Source organism: Xiphophorus couchianus, chromosome 7 (genome assembly GCF_001444195.1).
Source record: "Xiphophorus couchianus chromosome 7, X_couchianus-1.0, whole genome shotgun sequence".
NCBI classification, from domain to species: Eukaryota; Metazoa; Chordata; class Actinopteri; order Cyprinodontiformes; family Poeciliidae; genus Xiphophorus; species Xiphophorus couchianus.
This window is the reverse complement of record NC_040234.1, coordinates 1,289,892-1,307,381: the sequence shown is the minus strand read 5'-3', so window position 1 is coordinate 1,307,381 and position 17,490 is coordinate 1,289,892. Positions and strand designations below refer to the sequence as shown.

General features: G+C 39.0%; 1 protein-coding gene across 2 annotated transcripts in view; it reads right to left on the bottom strand.

Moving 5' to 3' along the window:
- The window catches only part of cntnap5a (contactin associated protein family member 5a), a 214,842-nt gene that overhangs the window by 115,466 nt on the left and 81,886 nt on the right, over positions 1-17,490 (bottom strand). For both annotated transcript variants that reach the window (XM_028022913.1, XM_028022915.1), the window contains exons 4-7: positions 12,018-12,165; positions 3,637-3,840; positions 1,539-1,723; positions 20-163 (exon numbers count right to left, since the gene is read on the bottom strand). In XM_028022913.1, coding sequence (XP_027878714.1) covers positions 20-163; positions 1,539-1,723; positions 3,637-3,840; positions 12,018-12,165 — 681 coding nt within the window. The remainder of the gene's footprint in view (positions 1-19; positions 164-1,538; positions 1,724-3,636; positions 3,841-12,017; positions 12,166-17,490) is intronic.

The window sequence follows — 17,490 nt, the reverse complement described above, 5'->3', positions numbered from 1 at the left end:
AAACTAAAGTGTAACTCACCACACTGTGTATCTGTGGTTTGCGTCTCTTAGCCAGGTCTATGATGTTGATTCCGTTATAGTAGAGGTTCTCTATGCAGCCATGGAAGTTCTTCCTGAGGAAGGTGCCCGGTTTCCCAGGCAGAGGAATTCCTCCAAAGCTCAGCTGAGGATGGAGAACAGCAGATTGATTACACCACAAGAACAAACTAAGCTGCTCATATGCGCCACTTTTAGAACAAAAATGAGCTGAAATGAAACTCTTTCTGCTCCACAGTGTGTGTGATGTTCAGGTGACATGAGTGTAACCTGAATGCTGAACACACACATTCTTAACAGGTTGTGCTTTAACAACTGAGCCAGTTATTCAGCAAGTGAGAGGTGATGTGAGAAAACATCACCTCTTACCACAGCATCTGAAGGTGTGCTGCTCTGAGCCTGATTTCATGGTTCAGTGTGCATCAGCTGAGTCAAGCCACAGACAGAATACATACTTTCACACATTGGGTATGATCCCACATCTCTGAGCTAGAGCGGTGAAAGAAACCCCTTTGTTTGTCCCACCAGTGCCACGGCCTCGTTTCCTCAGTGGAATTTATTTGTGTGAACGGCAGACTGGGAGCAGACCAGTTCAGGTCAACCAGAAAAACGGTCAACTTTATAAAAAAGAAATGTGCACAACAAAGAACTTTGATCATTTGTCAGAGTTGTAAAATTACCAAAATAATTGCACAAATCTATGTTTAGCTTTCTTCTACCATTAAGCAGTTAAGTTTATTATGGAAATTATCTGTCATTATTAGTTAAGGTCTTACATTCCACTTTTAATTATCTTGAGGGAAAAAAAGCCCAAAGAGGATTAAATGTAATTTTCTGAAAGTTGCAGTAGGCCTGTTTCAAAGTCATTCTTCACAGTTTGCTTGTTATTAATAAGTGATTGTGTTACTGAACAGAATTATTGCACCATTTCTTTTGTATGAATTTTTTTTCCATAGTTGCCTGGAGTTTTTCAGTGGGTTTGACAGCACTAATGTTCCTGTTTATTCTCTGATCAAGCTGTTGTTCACACTCTTTACTTTGACATGGTAAACTTTGAAATCTTGCTGTTGTTTTTGTCTTCAGATCTCACTCTACACGGCGACTGTAACCGATAGTCTGAAGGTTAGCGTTTGTTGTTTCCAACACAGATGTGCAGCCTGTACTGACAGACTACGGGTGCAGAGATGACAGAGACAGACAGCGACTTCAAGCTCTGCAACAAAAGTGCTTCTGTTTACAAGGTCGAAATACAATGGGAAAGTCTTTGGAGGCTTGCAGTATTGTTCGATAACAACAAAATGTCGTTTTTCTAATTTTATATTTAAAGGAGTGCTTCCAGCAGTTCCACGGAGCACACTTTGTTTGCTCCAATGCTGCAAGGCTCACCCTAATGCTGCTCATCAGTCTGTGTTCATGATAAGGTCGTCTGCGCCTCTGTGGAGAAATATTTACACAGCTGTTCCATCTTTTCGTCAGGTTATTCAATCTGGCTGAGAACTCACCTCGTAGTCCACCTCCAGAGACTGTCCTTCCCCTTTGGTTTGGAAGTGCTGTGTGTGGGCGTCTACAGTGAGGTTGACCTGCCTGTTGAAGCGCTCGATGTGAGCAGAGTGCCAGTGCTGGTCATCCAGCAGGCTGCCCACAGTAACTGGAACACGGCGGCTGCTGAACCTTGACCTGATATCATCTACACAAAAAGGACGACAGCAGCAGGAGCTCAGTAGGTCTGGTGGGAAAGCAGCTTCAACTTATGCAAAATTCCTCTCAAAGTTAAGCAACAGCTGTTAAACATAGGAGAAAAGATCAGCAAACATATCATAAACCATTCTATTAATGCAATAAGGAAACCCTGTCATTCAATCTACATAATTAAGATCATGCACTGCGATCAATCCAAAAGCTGCAGGAGGGAGTGAATGCTTCTTAAATCCTGATTACCCAGCATGTTATACTCAATACAATTTAAAGAGTTAAACTTATACACAGTCCATTTAGTTCTATGTACTATTAACTAGCTGTACTCAATATAAAATGTACAGTAAATGTAATGTAGTAAAGTATGTACACTGTATTTCATGTATTCTACACAATAAATCATATTTAACTTGCAGTATGGCTGTCAAATTACCCAAAGGGAATCTGATCCAAATCTCCACATTGTACTCAACAGAATCTCTCATTAATTTTTTAATCTGAATTTTTCATCAGTTTTGTACTAGCATATCTTTCTCACTGTTCAACAAATCCACCCCATAAACTAAAGATTATGGTGATGGCAGGGAGGCATTCCAACCTCAAAGAATAGGAGTTCATTACCAGCTGAACATTTTAAACTCTAATGGAAACATGTGAAAAGGTGCCCAGCTCACACAACAAGGCTTCTAACTGCTGTAATGCAAATGAAGACATTTACTTTTACTGAGTAACTGTCAGCACCATTTATTTACATTTATTAGGATGTAAATAAATATTTTATAGAATGTAAATGAACAATAATATTAGATTTTTGTTATATTATCTTGGACAGATGCCAGTCCTATTTCTCATCAGAAAGAAGCTTGATTGTTGTTTGCCAGGTGTATGAATAATTTTGGACTTTATTGCATACCTATATGAATATACAACAATAATGTTGTATAGACCAAATCATACTAACTGATGGTTACTTTTAATTCAATCTGAACCTGCTAAAGCTACAACTGTTTTTCTTGTTCTTTTTGTTTTGCTCAGTGTTATCAGAGGCTATATTTCATCCAGATTATCACATAAGGTAATAAAGACATGAAATTTTAAGCAGTAATGTCAAACTTCTGGAAAGTCAATTCATTTCTCTGCACTCAATACTTGGTTGGGGCTCCTTTTGCATGAATTACTGCAATGCGTCGTGGCATGGAGGAGATTATTCTGTGGTTCTGCTGAGGCGTAATTAAAGCCCAGGTTGCTGTGATGGCTGCCTTCACTGTCTCTCATCTTTCTCTTGAGAATCCACATATTCTCTATGGGGTTAAAGGTCAGGCCAGGCTGCTGGCCAATCAAGTACAGTAACACCATGTTCATTGAACCAACTATTGGTGCCTTTGGCTATAGCTTTTTGGCAAAATAAAATTTTCTGAGACACTGAATTTGAGGTTTTCATTATCTGAAAAATTGAGTTTCACTTTATGAAATCAGTGAGAAGTTGTCACTGACAAGAAATGTTGAACGTTTAAATTTACAATACATGCAATTTTCCAGGGTGTACTTACTGTATATAGTGTTTGAGAGTTATTCAACTAAACAGACTGTTGCTGTTATACAGTTTATTTTCTTAATCCTTTGGAAGATTTTAAGAAAAATAAAATACAATTTATCTCTGCATTCCTGTCTTTAGATTAAACAGTTTGAATGAATATTTTAGGTCTTCTATATGTTGAGTAAAAGCTGGAAAAAAGCATCAACTCAATCACCGAGGCATCCTGGAAAATAAAGTTCTCATATCCTCTCAATCACTTCTAATCTCTAGCTCAATCTCAGGGAATGATTCCCACAATCACCACAAGGACTCAAAAAGGAAAGAAAACAAGTGATTTTCAGGGGCGAAATCAAGAAGGCGTAGCTCACCTAAGTTGAGATAGAGGTCCAGTCTTCCTCGGTGCAGCTCCAGTGTGATGTAGTCTCCTCTCTGCCCCTCTCCATGCAGTAAGACCCCCTCAGCCTGGTGGCTCTTAAAGCGCAGAGAAATAACATCCTTCACTGTTGACATGGACTTCTGGTTGAACCGATACAGAAGAGAGCTTCTGCCATCAAAATCGGCCACATACGATTCTGTGGAAAAATCAGAACCAGTATGAAGGGGTGTGCTCTGTTAACTAGAAGCAAATTGTTAAGGTTAGAACAAAACTGAAGTATTCTACAACCAGGACTACAAATCAGAAATGTTTATACATCTGTGAGTTATTATGCTTTGACTGCAATGTACATAATTAGGTAAATATAGACATGTTTTTCCTTTTAATGTATGCATCAGAGCAGAGAGATGCTGTTTGCTCTATGAAACAACTTTTGTGGCATATCTACATTTGGATGCACACAAAAACTCAAGTTAACAAGCAATCACTACCTGCTAGCCTTGCAGTTCACTGTTTATTCTCATCTGACTTGCTTTCACCGTTTTGCTGTGCTCCCTTCATGGTTTGTTGCAAAATGCAAACAGAAGTTCTTATTATTTTCTTTCAGAAAGAACAGTTTTTTGGGTTTTTTTTGCCACTTTTCTATACAAGCCACATTTGTGGGGTTCAGCGCCGAGCAGTCCAAAGAGATTCTTCCACCTTCAGGTACCCAGGCCTGAAGGTTAAGTAACAACCCATGTATGGAGGCCGTAGTCCTCAACGCGGCTGTCTCAGGTTCGATTCCATGCCTGGCGACCTTTGCAGCATGTCTTCCCCCTTCTCTCATTACCCACATTCCTGTCAATTCACTATCAAATAAAGGCCACTAGAGCCAATAAAACCTTTAAAAAAATGTACAACATGCCGCTTTTATGGATTGAAGTTCTGCAGTGACCGAAGTTTGGAGTTATGTCTCCCTACCTTGTCACTCCAATTTAGCTGACTTAAGTTAGAGGCAATCTCTGAATTTTGCTTTACTTAACTTGTTTCAATCAAATTAGCAGTAGTAGTTTTAGATTTTCAACAATTTCCACACAGTATAGTTAAAGAAATTCTGGTTGCAACAGTTTTGTTTCATGGAACAAACACTTATTACCATTCTATGGTAAGGCATTGTAAGGCAGCTCTCGCTGGAGCGGTTCGCAGCCGAGTGTGAAGCGGCCGGGATGGGGATCAGTGCCTCCAAATCCGAGGCCATGGTCTTGAGCCGGAAAAGGGTAGAGTGCCTTCTCCGGGTCAGCGGGGGTGTCCTGCCCCAGGTGGAGGAGTTCAAGTATCTCGGGATCTTGTTCACGAATGGGGGACGAAGGGAGTGGGAGATCGACAGGCGGATTGGCGGAGTGGGAGATCGACAGGCGGATTGGCGCAGCGTCTGCCGTCAAGCGGGCGCTGTACCGGTCCGTCGTGGTGAAGAAAGAGCTGAGCCATAAAGCGAAGCTCTCGATTTACCAGTCGATCTACGTTCCCACCCTCATCTATGGTCATGAGCTTTCATGACCGAAAGAACGAGATCACGGATACAAGCGGCCGAAATGGGTTTTCTCCGTAGGGTGGCTGGGCTCTCCCTGAGAGATAGGGTGAGAAGCTCAGTCATCCGGGAGGGACTCAGAGTAGAGCCGCTGCTCCTTCACATCGAGAGGAGCCAGTTGAGGTGGCTCAGGCATCTGTTCAGGATGCCTCCTGGACGCCTCCCTGGTGAGGTGTTCCAGGCACATCCCACCGGGAGGAGGCCCCGGGGAAGACCCAGGACACACTGGAGAGACTATGTCTCTCGGCTGGCCTGGGAGCGCCTCGGGATTCCCCCGGAAGAGCTAGAAGAAGTGGCCGGGGAGAGGGAAGTCTGGGCCTCCCTTCTGAAGCTGCTACCCCCGTGACCTGACCTCGGATAAGCGGAAGAAGATGGATGGATGGATGGATGGTAAGGCATTGTAGTATATCACAGCTACAGAGAGAAAGCGAAGCCCTTGTTACCACCCAGGAATCAACCATCAGATAGCATTTTTCAGGCTACATTTTCAAAAACCTAATGGAGTGAAACCCACCGTGTTCCTGATGACTACCTCTCTCACTTCTAGTTACTCTGCTGGATGCTTTAACACAAACTAACACTTAATGGACACATAAACTAGACTAACAAGAACAGAGTAATCACTAAAAGAACATCACTAAACAATTCACTGAAATGATTAACAATGAACATAAATCTTACCCATAATCCCTCACTGAATTCATATGCCAAACACAGCAGAAAAATGCAAATATAAGAACTCTGGTTTCAATTACCATATTAATAAACATTTTCCATTGTCTTCATTGGTCTTCACAATGTTAAACAATGTTCACTAAAGAGCAAATTGGTACGAAAAGTATATTTATTCACTCTCACATTAATACTGCAGTTAGCTACTTATGACATTACTTAACAACAAAGAAAGACCAAACCAACACCAACATTTCACATTATTTTTTTCTGGCAGGTATGTGAATTTGTTTTGCACCATTTGTTTTAAATCATTTGGGGCAAAACTATAAAATTAAGCGTATTTAAGGTGTAACTCAATTAATACAACGTGTGTCTTACAAATTTGAAGATGTTTAATTGCTGTTTTAAAAAATAGTTCCCTTATTTCTTTTAAGTCGATAAGGCAGATTATTTTTTATCTCAGCAATCATAACTGTTTGTTCTCTGAAATCGTGACATAAAAGATACGTTGAGACACGTTGAGTGGTCTCTGTTTCTTAAATAAGGGATTCAAGAAAGCAGTTGGTTTCCATTGATTTCACCTAGGGGCATCAGAGTAGGAGGAGCTGAAAACATGTGAACACCACAACCTTTAAATTTTCAGTTGTAAAAGAATGAAATGAATTATTTTTCTTTCACTCAACTTCCATGTACTCTCATGTAAAGTTCAAAAGGTATGAATACTTTAGGCAGGACCAGGCCAAACTGTAATATGCATTTGATGAGGCTCCTTTCTGCAGCAGGTTCTCTGACTCCATTTAAATTCCAGGGCTTTTATATTAGTCATGGAAAGAAACTATAGTTAATTATTTATACCATTTTTCAGCTTTCATAAGTCATAGTACACCAGTTAATTGCAGAGTCTGCACAGGTCTATCATTTCTCATACACATAACTGTGCTGGTGTTTTTTGTATGAAATGTTTTTCTATCACTTAAAATCCCTCAACTCTAAAAATATGAACAATCCTAGTTTTTGTTTCACCTTTCCATTGAGTAGGAGTGATGCACAAGGTGATGTTTTTGGAGAAAAACACTGAGTGAGAAAATTGTGACAGGTTTGAGTGTGGAAGCAGATAGATGTATTGAAGTGAAGTCTAACAAGAGGGCAGCAGCTTATCAAACTTGAACTTGGTTTATTGTCTTTATGAACCACAGGACACGCTATCCTCTCATAGTAAGGTTGAAACAGAAAAAATATCAGCTTGGAACAGCAGCCTGAAAGAAACGCAGACAAAATTGCACTCAAGAGAGTAACCGTCTGCCTCAACGATGCTGTGCCGTACCATGTGGCGCTTGGCTATCATAAAACTGCTCACTGTGGTGTGTTCTGACACTGTTCCACAGCGCAGTAATTCTCTGGCTCATCTAGTTAGTGCCGCCTCACAATGCGTGGGAGAGGTGTGCCAGTAAATCCCCATTAAATGTCTTATTGAGAACTGCTCAGAATATAAATGGAAGTACGCTTGCCCTTTATAAATGTCCACAGCCACAGAAGACCGCTTTTTACTTCATTACAGTCAGAGGTTGAGGGTTATCTTAGTGAATTCTTTACCAACATAAAACAAACATTATGACAAATGAGTGTTACCCATCATATTCAAAGAATTACAGTAACTTTTCCCATTTAAAAGCAGTTGTATAAAGCAAAGTATGAAGGGCAAGACATGGAACCAGCATGCCGAGCACTTATAAACACATGCACAGATTGCTTTCAGAGTTCAGGGTTCTGTCTGGGCATGAGTCAGGAGACAGGCTGGTGCACAAGAAAAGCAGCAATTTGCATATTTGCTTCCAGGAGCAGCACGCCGCTGCTACTGTACTGTGTTGCTGCTTCTACTTCCTGTGTGGCACCTCTGGAGTGTGTAACAGTTTCAAATTACATTCATCAACTCACTGAGGGTCACAAGTGTGTGAAACTTCCATTTGTGGCTTTTATATCTTTAACACATCAGGTATGCACAACACAGTGTGAAAGCATGTGAAGATATGATAAAGAGACATTAAAGAGATCACAGAAGGATCTTACTGTTTACATCTGCAGCAGTTTTACTGTGTGTACGCATGAAAAGGTTCAAACCAAACGTCACAAAGTGAGTTATTTTCCCCAAGAAAAGGTTGATGGAGATGTTCTCCAGACAGGAAGAACAGTATTAAAGAATGTGATAGCATGATTTCATATAGTTATCAATTAAATGTTTTTGCAAAATGTTACATCAGTCAAAACATCTATACGTAATTCCTCTGTCACATGATTGCACAACAGCTTTTAAATTTCATTGCTTTGAGAAAATATGATGTGTTTGACCACCAGATGCGCCAACATCAGCACTGCAGCACTCACATGCCGTCACTATGGAAGCACCACAGCAATGACCCAATGATAATGTTACATAATGTCAAGTTTTACTGTCCAAAATGTTTACCCACCTGAGGCAAGAGGCTGAAAAAGGAAAGAGAAAATAAAGACCTCCCTTACTGCCTGATTAATTCTGATAATAATAATCTGACCACACACAAAATAAATAATATTAAAAAGCAAGTCAATATAAATAATGATCTGACTATTTAAGAGGCATTGAAATATCATCCCTACAGTAAGTTATTCCTTTAATTGGGAAACACAAATTAAACAAAACAGAAACACTGAAAGTAATATACCTAGTCATGATGAAGCGTATAGCAGTGACTTTCACCAAATTGTTCTCATTGTACACAGACTAATTATAGGAATGCCTCAACAGAGGCACATATATTTAAATATTTAAGTATTTGTATAAGACTCAATGTGCTAAATAAAATCCCTCATTTCCTGGATTACACCTATGAAAAAATGCTTTTTAGATTTTCATTATGGAAAGATAGGAAGCTGTGTGACAGAAGTGTAATACTTATGTATAAGGCAGAGGTTAAGCTAGACTTTATTGTTTACTAATTTGACTGAAGAAGTAAAAAAAATCCAGTCATATGGCCGTTTTTATCCATCAAATTTTAAAATAAAACTGACATATTCTGTGATATTTAAATTTGATTCAGTTTAATTACCATTCAGTTCAAACAAGTCCACATTGTGCTATCCAACTGAATGAACACATGAAACGTTTTTCTCTGCAGTGAGAGAAACACTGACTGTGGCCTCAGTAACAGCACACAAACACTGAGATTAAACTCCCATTGGGAACGATTCACCTGCTGTGGTCTGAGCGCACAGGCCCACAACTTCCTCCTGGTCCTGAACTGTGCATCCACTTGTGCATAATCAAATGTCTCACCCGGGATTCCTGCACAGGCTATATTCTAGATTCAGTTGAATGTAAACCAGTGGTTCAGCTGCACTGGTCTGTGACCCAAAGTGGCATAAAGTTGAAAATGTCTGTATGTCTATAAGTGGTAAAGAGTGTGAATTGTAATCCTTCAAAATGATAAATGATCTTCAGATTTCTCCATCACCTTTAAAAAAAACTGTCAAAGACAGGAAGTATTGGGTTAAGGCGACCCCTTTTTTAAGGCCATGAGTTGTAGTTAAATTATTTATGAGAAATGTGCTTCCTTGTTAAACAAAGGCAGTTTTTCTTCATAGCAACATCTGCAGTTTAAACACAAATCTGCAGTGAGTGTTGAGTGCATTAAGGAGCAAACCAGGCAGCAATATACATGTTTATCAACTGGTTAATAAAGGACATCCACTGAATATGACTGTATTCTGATGCAGAGCCTGAATCTGAACCTGAATCTACACCTTAGTGAAGACCTGCTTAGTGTTTTAACTTATGAAAATAAATGAAGTTCTTTGAACCTCATTTATTTAGAAAAAAATTCTAAATGTACAGCAGGTTAGATTTCATTTTTGATTCAACATCAAAGATTAGGGAATCACTAATACTAATACTAAGACACTGTTATTTTTATTTTGACTCTTTTGCAGTTGTGTTTATAATGATGGCATAAATTGTTATGAAATCAGACCCAGGAGCAGACAGGAAAAAATAAGTCCACTGTTACAGGAGAATATTTATAAAAATCAACTTGCAAAATGAGGAAGAAGCGAGTGAGGAACTAGAAAGAAGGAAGTGAGAATATTAAATGCCTAAACATGGTGATTAGCATAAACATAGAAAATCAAGTCAATGGGCATAGCAGGTATAAATGTAGTTAAATAAAATCCTGCAACAAACAGTTTCCAATACACCCAGGGTTCAATATTTTCATACCCCACACTGATATTTAAGAAATGGTCCTGTCGAGGGTTGCAGAGGAACACATAGTTTTTAATCATCAACTTATTTGGAAATGTTTGTGGTTAATGGAAGATTGAACCTGTTATTTGATGGAAGTTTATCCTTTACATATTGTCAATCATTTTTCCAACTACAATGAAAATCACCTAATGCACTATTTTTCTGTCTGTGACTTAAATCAACCCTGATCCTCCCTGAGTTTTATCTTTGGGTCTTCTGATAAAAAGTCCTTTACTTTGAATATTGATTCCCTCATTTTAACATTCAGCATCATAAATGTTACACTATGCTGCAGCTTGATAGGAAAATGTAATTGTATATATTAAATATTAAGATAAATATTCATGAATATTCATTAGCATAACCTTATTAATTTACCTGTGAGTGTAAATGGGGAACCATACGCTCCGTGTTTGTTCTCAGACCTATAACCAGAACATTGTTTAATATTTCAATGTCTTTCAGAACTTTTCTAATGTTTATCATCTTTCTAACCAGTGCCTTCCTCTCTCTTATTTTTGTGTTTTTCAGCTGCTGCTCAGCAGTTTGACCCAAAGTTGATTGTAGAGTACTGCATCAAAACTGTCAAGAAGTGGCTTCATTATAGAATGGGAGGAAGGCATCGCAAGGAACCAAAGTGATGCCAACTAGAGTCTAACTTGGGTTACCCCAACACATACTGTTTCCCTGGTTCATACAGTACAAGGCTTAACCTCACTGATGCTGTTCTTCCACATACAATAGACTTCTGATAGTCAAAACCCAGTCAAATATGTTTACAGATCTATCCCTGTTTTCTTAAATAAAATGTTATTGTCATGAAGTGTGGCGGTGAGGGGTGGTGAGGCAGAAGCAGCAGACCCAGGTAGGATGAATAAATGATTTTAATGATGAATGTCCCCAAAAAGTCCACAAACAACCAGGCACCACGACTGAGCAGAAGCCAGGGCTCAACGCCGGTAGCAACTGGTAAATAGAATGGACAACACGAAGGACTGAACGCACATAAGACGACCGCAAGACAAGGGCCCGACAGAGATGCAGAGACACAGGTGACACTAAATACACACGGGGCAATTAGGGAACGAGAAACACCTGGGAGTAATCGAGGGGAGAACAGGACAACACGGAGACACAGAGACACAGAAAACTCGAAATTAACACACAGAAAACACAGATCACGACAGTTATATTAATGCCATGCTGTCTTTTTTAAGCTTGTGTACACACATTTCTGGAAATATGTTAATTTAAGTTAATTATGAACTAGATAATACTCATCTGCCAATAAAATTGTGTGTTTAATACCAGTGATGAAACTTTTAATGGTATGTTATGATGAAGACATTTCAGACCAAAAATTTTACATGAATCAACATTGATTAATTAGCTTTCATTCAATATAAATCAACCCAAATGTGCATGCAGATCCACAATCAGATGATGGTTGAATCAACATTGACTCAACCATCAGCTATGATTGAAACCCTAACGTTGATTCAATATGTAAGTTACCGATCACTTTCAATTTCATTTCAATTTCAGGCTTCAACGTAGATTCAAGGTAGATTCAATATTTCTGCCTGACATTGTTTCAATGTTGTTTCACTCCTATTGTGCTATCTGGGTAGTCACTTTAAAAATGTTCCAGTGCTTGCCTGCGGTTTATGTGGTGAGCCTTAGTGAAATAAAATAAAAATCTCCTTTTCTACAGAATCAAGCCTTTTAAAAAAGAAGAGGTGAGAAAATGTTCATTACAAGCCATCACTGGTAAATGATCTAAGCAGGAGTGGACGCTCCACAGTGCTGAGTGCTTTCAGAGAACAGGCCAAGCCATGGGGTGTTGGATACTTACTGTAGGAACATCCGAACACCTCCACTCTCAGGCCCATCCACCCGCTGGGGTTCCAGTCAAGAGGGACAAAACGCAGGAAACGTGTCTTCACCGGGTGGGACAGCTTGTTCTGGACAACCGTCTCTGAATTCACATTCCCATCAAACCTCTGCAGGAAGAGGGAGGATAGAGTAGTATTAACAAAGAACAAGCCACCAATGGTCTACTTAGATCTGGTGAGCACAGTAAAAGTCTCAGAAGAGTGAAGAAATGTATATCTCCTGAGCATCCTAAACAAAAGCAGCATGAAAATTTAAATCTTTCTCCAGCCAAAACAAAAAAATAAAACATAATTATGACAGGACCAAGGCAAGGCCAATGTCTGATTCTGCTTCTTGAATAAACTATTTGATGTAAAGTGATAAAAATGATGGTGTGCTGAAGAAACGTGAGAACATTCGTTCTAACAGCACCATGAGAGGTGGAGGAGAAATGACCACTGAGGCAGCCTGAGGCAAAATAAGGGCTCTCATATTGTGTTTTTCTCCCTGCAGAGCTAAAAGCAAAGACCTCTGAGTACAACTATGAGATGTCATTCTTCTTTTGCTTTTTTCCACCCCTCGCTGACTTCCAGTCTTCACCAGATAACGCCAGAGGACATAAACAGTGAAACACAGTGAAAGATGGAGGCTAAAACGGAGACAAACAGCCTCTCCTCTAAAATGACTGATTACTAGCTCCACCATAACCGATTTCTGGGCAGGTGACATATCAAATCAATAAGCACAAGAAAGAACCAAGATGATAGATCTTTGACAGAGAGGCTTCAGGCTTTTATAGAATAGTTCAACACAGTCAGACAGGAAAAATCATTCAGCTTGCTTTTGGCAACAAGAACACAACGGGAAGGAACTGGAATGACCGTGAGACGCTTGTGGAGCGCTGTGGAACAGAGGCATCATTAAATGGAGCAGGACCCAGCTTCTTACTGGATAATCAACGCAGCAGCAGAGTGCTGTCGCTGATTTATGCCACTGCTTTCACCATTTTGAGCCATGGGCTGAGTGGTGCCTGGTGGCAGAGTCTTAAAACAGGAAGAGCTGGCATTATTACAACATGCGCTATAAGTCACATCAGCACAGGAGGGATTAACTAATGCCACTGGGCTTTACTTATGTGGTTAATGTGTGTGCATTACCTCAGCTCTGCTGTGGAATGCTTCTGAAGGAAATGAACCAGGCCAAAGAGCGTGTTAAGATGTTCAGTGTGAAGGCTGGAAACTCCACATCAGTGTTTCGATGAAAACAGTCTGCTCTGGATACTACACTCAGCTGCAGTTCCAGCATTAATTTCATTTAACTGCTGTTAGGTATTTAAAAGCTTGCATTGAACCACTAAAATTGAAAACGAAGTATTTTCAGATCAAATATTCATCTGTAAGGATAAGTAAAATGAAAAGTTGAAGGAAAAGATGCATTCTTAGCAATAATTCATGAGTGAAATTTTGTGAGGCAGGAAAAGGATGAGGCTGATTTTCTGTGTGAGGACTTACTGCAGATCCAACCTCATTGAATCAATTGGCTGCAATGCCTCCTCAGCATGTAGTCAAATTCTACAGAGTAATGCTAATGATCTAATTATTTGATTTAGTTGTGTTGAAACAGAGACACGTGCAGAAGTTGCTGGGCGCTGGCCCAGGAGGGCTGGAGTTTGGCATCTCTGGACCACTGGGTGTGATATGACCATACAGCACAAGGATGGAGAAAATATGGAGTAAACCTGAAGGTTTTACATGTATTTTTACTCCTTCACAGGTGATTCAAATGGCTGAATTGCCTATCTCTGTAGAGACCTTCTAATGAACCAGTTATTCAGGACTCACAGACATGCAGGACACCAGAGCTTAATAACTACGTATATTTATCAGGATGAGCCTCCTGTGTCGTCCAGTGGAGGTTGACAAGGGTGATGAAATTCAGTCCAGACGTTAGACAACAATGTTGTTGTTGAAGAAACAACAACATTGTTTCTTCAACAATGTTGTTGAAGAAACAACATTGTTTCTTCAATGTTGTCAAAACACTGAGGGACCATGTCTCTCAGTCTTTTCTAGTGGTGTGTATTTTGTCCTGGAAGAAAAATTACATGGAGCTAAATTGGGGTCATAAAGTTTGTTCAAAAGAAACAAAAAAATGTAAACTAAACTAAAAAAAAACATCTGAAACTGAAAATCACCCTTGAATCTGAAGAGTAAGGTTTTAGGGTTTTTTCGGTTTCAATTTTGTTTTTGTTTTTTCAGTTTCAAATCCTGTTTTTTTTTTTTAAGCTTAAGATTTTAAGCTTAAAAAAAGCTTAAAATTTAGCTCTTTAAAGGTAGACCAAACTTTCTCCTTGTGGGATTGGGTGTGGGCATCAGAGCCAGTGAGTGCTCACACTAATACAAAACACAGTACTAACACCCAGATTAGGAATGTATGAACCTTACTAAATACATATAAGTATTGCATTGAAGCTTTTGTAGCTGTGATATTACACACACTGGTATTCTGTTTATAATTACAATTCCAGGTATTGTGCTATTCTAGTAAGAACAACATTTTCTGTAGTATCTGTATTGAGTATGAAATTTTGTCATTTGAGAAACATATATATATATGTACAATGTCATATATGAAAATAGTAATGAGCGTGTATCTGTTTCATAACATTTAGCTGAACAGAGAGCATCCCTGGTCACACAGACTTACTGCAGATCACAGAAATTCTGGTCTCAGAATTACAGTGCATAAAAATAGTGATATATAAGAATGAATGACAACTGTCAGACCAGATTTAGTTTAATTAGTATTCAGATATGTTGCTGAATAAATTATCTTTCAATTTCACTACAATGAATCAGTTATACCTATATAAATTTGCACAGCAGGTCTTTTTACACAGAGGAGTGGTCTAGTTTTCCAACATTAAAATCACACAGATCCTCTTTCAGAAGAAGAGAAAGAAAAACAAAGTGTAGGATTTTAATGTTGAAGAGACTTTAACAGGAAAGAGTGAGAAAAATCTAATTTTTCAACAAGAGTAATCCTGATGAAATCAAGTGAAAACAATCATAAACATTAAGGTGTACCCATATGTGGAAAAATACCTGAAAATAGTGATGCAATTTATCTTGATAGTCATTGAGTGGCAGTTGGGATCGTTAACATCTCCAACATTAAAAACTAAGAAATTGTCCCACAATGTTCCTTTAAAAATATCCTTCTACGAAATTGAATAGACTAAAAACCTGGTATATCAATGTTTTTCTATCGATCACTTTTGCTTCTGTTTCCACCAATAAATGTCCAACAAAAAAGCATCTAAAAGAGTTGCTGAACAGTCACAGTTTTGCAAATATAATGTTATAGCAATACTTGGAATATGTTCTCAGCACTCTTTACATACATCACTGTAAAGATGTGTACAAAGCCATAAAATAAACAAAAATACTATGACAGTGCTGAAAATTACTACAGAAGAAAAAAACTCAATTTAGGCACATTTCTTTATTGAGGAGAAATAAATCCCACATCAAGAAACTATTCTTTTCAAAATCATCCAACCATTTTACCCAGTTACTCTGTCACTAAGTGAAACAGTATATAGACGTTTTGCACACAGACAAGTATTCAAGTATTCATTTCTGCTCATTCTGATGGTTTCATTTCAAGCTACGTTTAGAATTAGGATGTTACATCAGACCAATAAAACATTTTACCACAGAAATGTGGGCTGTAAATATGGAGGCCTTAGTCCTGTTGCAAGTTAGATTCCAGGTCGGACGACCTTTGCTGCAAGTCTTCCCCCTCCCTAATTACCCACTTTGCTATCTGGGACCTTCTAAATAAAAGCCACTAGAGCCAATAAAGCCTTTAAAAAACAGGGTGTTAAGATGAACAGAAGAGACTCTAGAGTAGCGTTTCTCAAGGGGGGCGTTCAGAGGACAGCATGGGGCTCTTGCTCGAAGGTAAACTTTACACCTTATATGCACAACAGTACTAGTTTTTAGACTTTTAGCTACTTGCAAAAAATTGAGATGTGCAACATTAAAACATGCATGGCTGCAATCGTATCGATGGTAGCTGTTCTTCTTTTCAGTATTCCTTTTAGCTTCTTGGTGCAGCTCTGCGTTCCTGCTTCTCTTAGCTTCACCGCACAATCAGTTCAGTGTTCAGTGTTCAGCGTTACAGCGGCTAGTGGCCTTGCTGTGATTCACTTGTCTGGTCATGGGTGTCTGGTTTTAAAATATTTTATGTTCAATTGAGGGTTTTTATGTTTTGGCAGTGCTGTAGTCATGTCAAAGCAGCAACTTATATTGAAAAATATTTTAATGTTCGTCTGGATGCTGCATGCTTCTATGGAAGCACAACGGAATATCGCTCTTATAAACATGTATTGCCAAAATCACAATACCCTCACTGTGTATCCTTCAGAAAAATGAACCCATTTAAATTAAGAAATCCATCCATACGTGATACCATGATAGAGAGTGTTCATTTACAAAGTTACCATTGGTGCTGTAAGTGAACAGGTGTTCTCGTTGTAAGTTTCCTCATTCATAATATTGTGGTTCATATACACCGATTGCAGTTTTCTGGCCAATCACTGATTACGATCTTTAAAAAGCCTGACCTGTCGATTCCAATTTTGGCCAATATCAGTTTTTGTCTGAAATGTTGCTAAATATAGTAAGAAAGTTGCTGAGTTTTCAACAGTGACGATTGCTAACTGTAAATGTGCAGACATGACCTGGTGGGGGGTCGGTCAGTCAAACTTCTCACTGGAGAGCAGATGAGCACAATGGTTGATTTTTAGACCTTTGCTGAGGTAAATGAGATCAGTGGATAACATCAGCTTCACATGTAAGTATCGGCCAATCACCGAGATCTGAAATGGGCTGGCTGATATATGTGTGCACCCCAATTAAATTTTCCTCTGGGATCAAAAAGGTATTTTTGAACTGAAATTGATATAAATATATATATTTTTTTCAATCTCAGAAATTCTTTCTTACTTGTCCAGTTAGGACCATATTTGTACAGCAAAGGGTATTACAATACAACAGAAGAACTGCCTGAGCAGTGCAGTAGGATAGCAGGAACTGGTAGTGACATCCACTTTGTTTAATTCAGTAATGATGATGCTCCATCAGAGCAGAGCTTTAAAAAGGATCTCAGCCTTGGATTGCCTCCTACTAACCAGGTGCTGCTGGTGTTTAACTGCAAATACTGGGGGTGACGTTTTCTTTTTACGCCTTTCTCTTTAAGATATCGGGGATTAGGAAGGCCAATGATGGCGAGAAACTGAAATAAATGTGAAACGTTTATTAATTTAGGTCAGTGGTTTTTAACCTGGGTTCGATTGAACCCCAGGGGTTCGATGAGTCGGTCTCAGGGGTTCGGAGGAGCCTCTGCCACGGAGGTAAAGATACACTTGTGTAAAGTCGTGATGACAC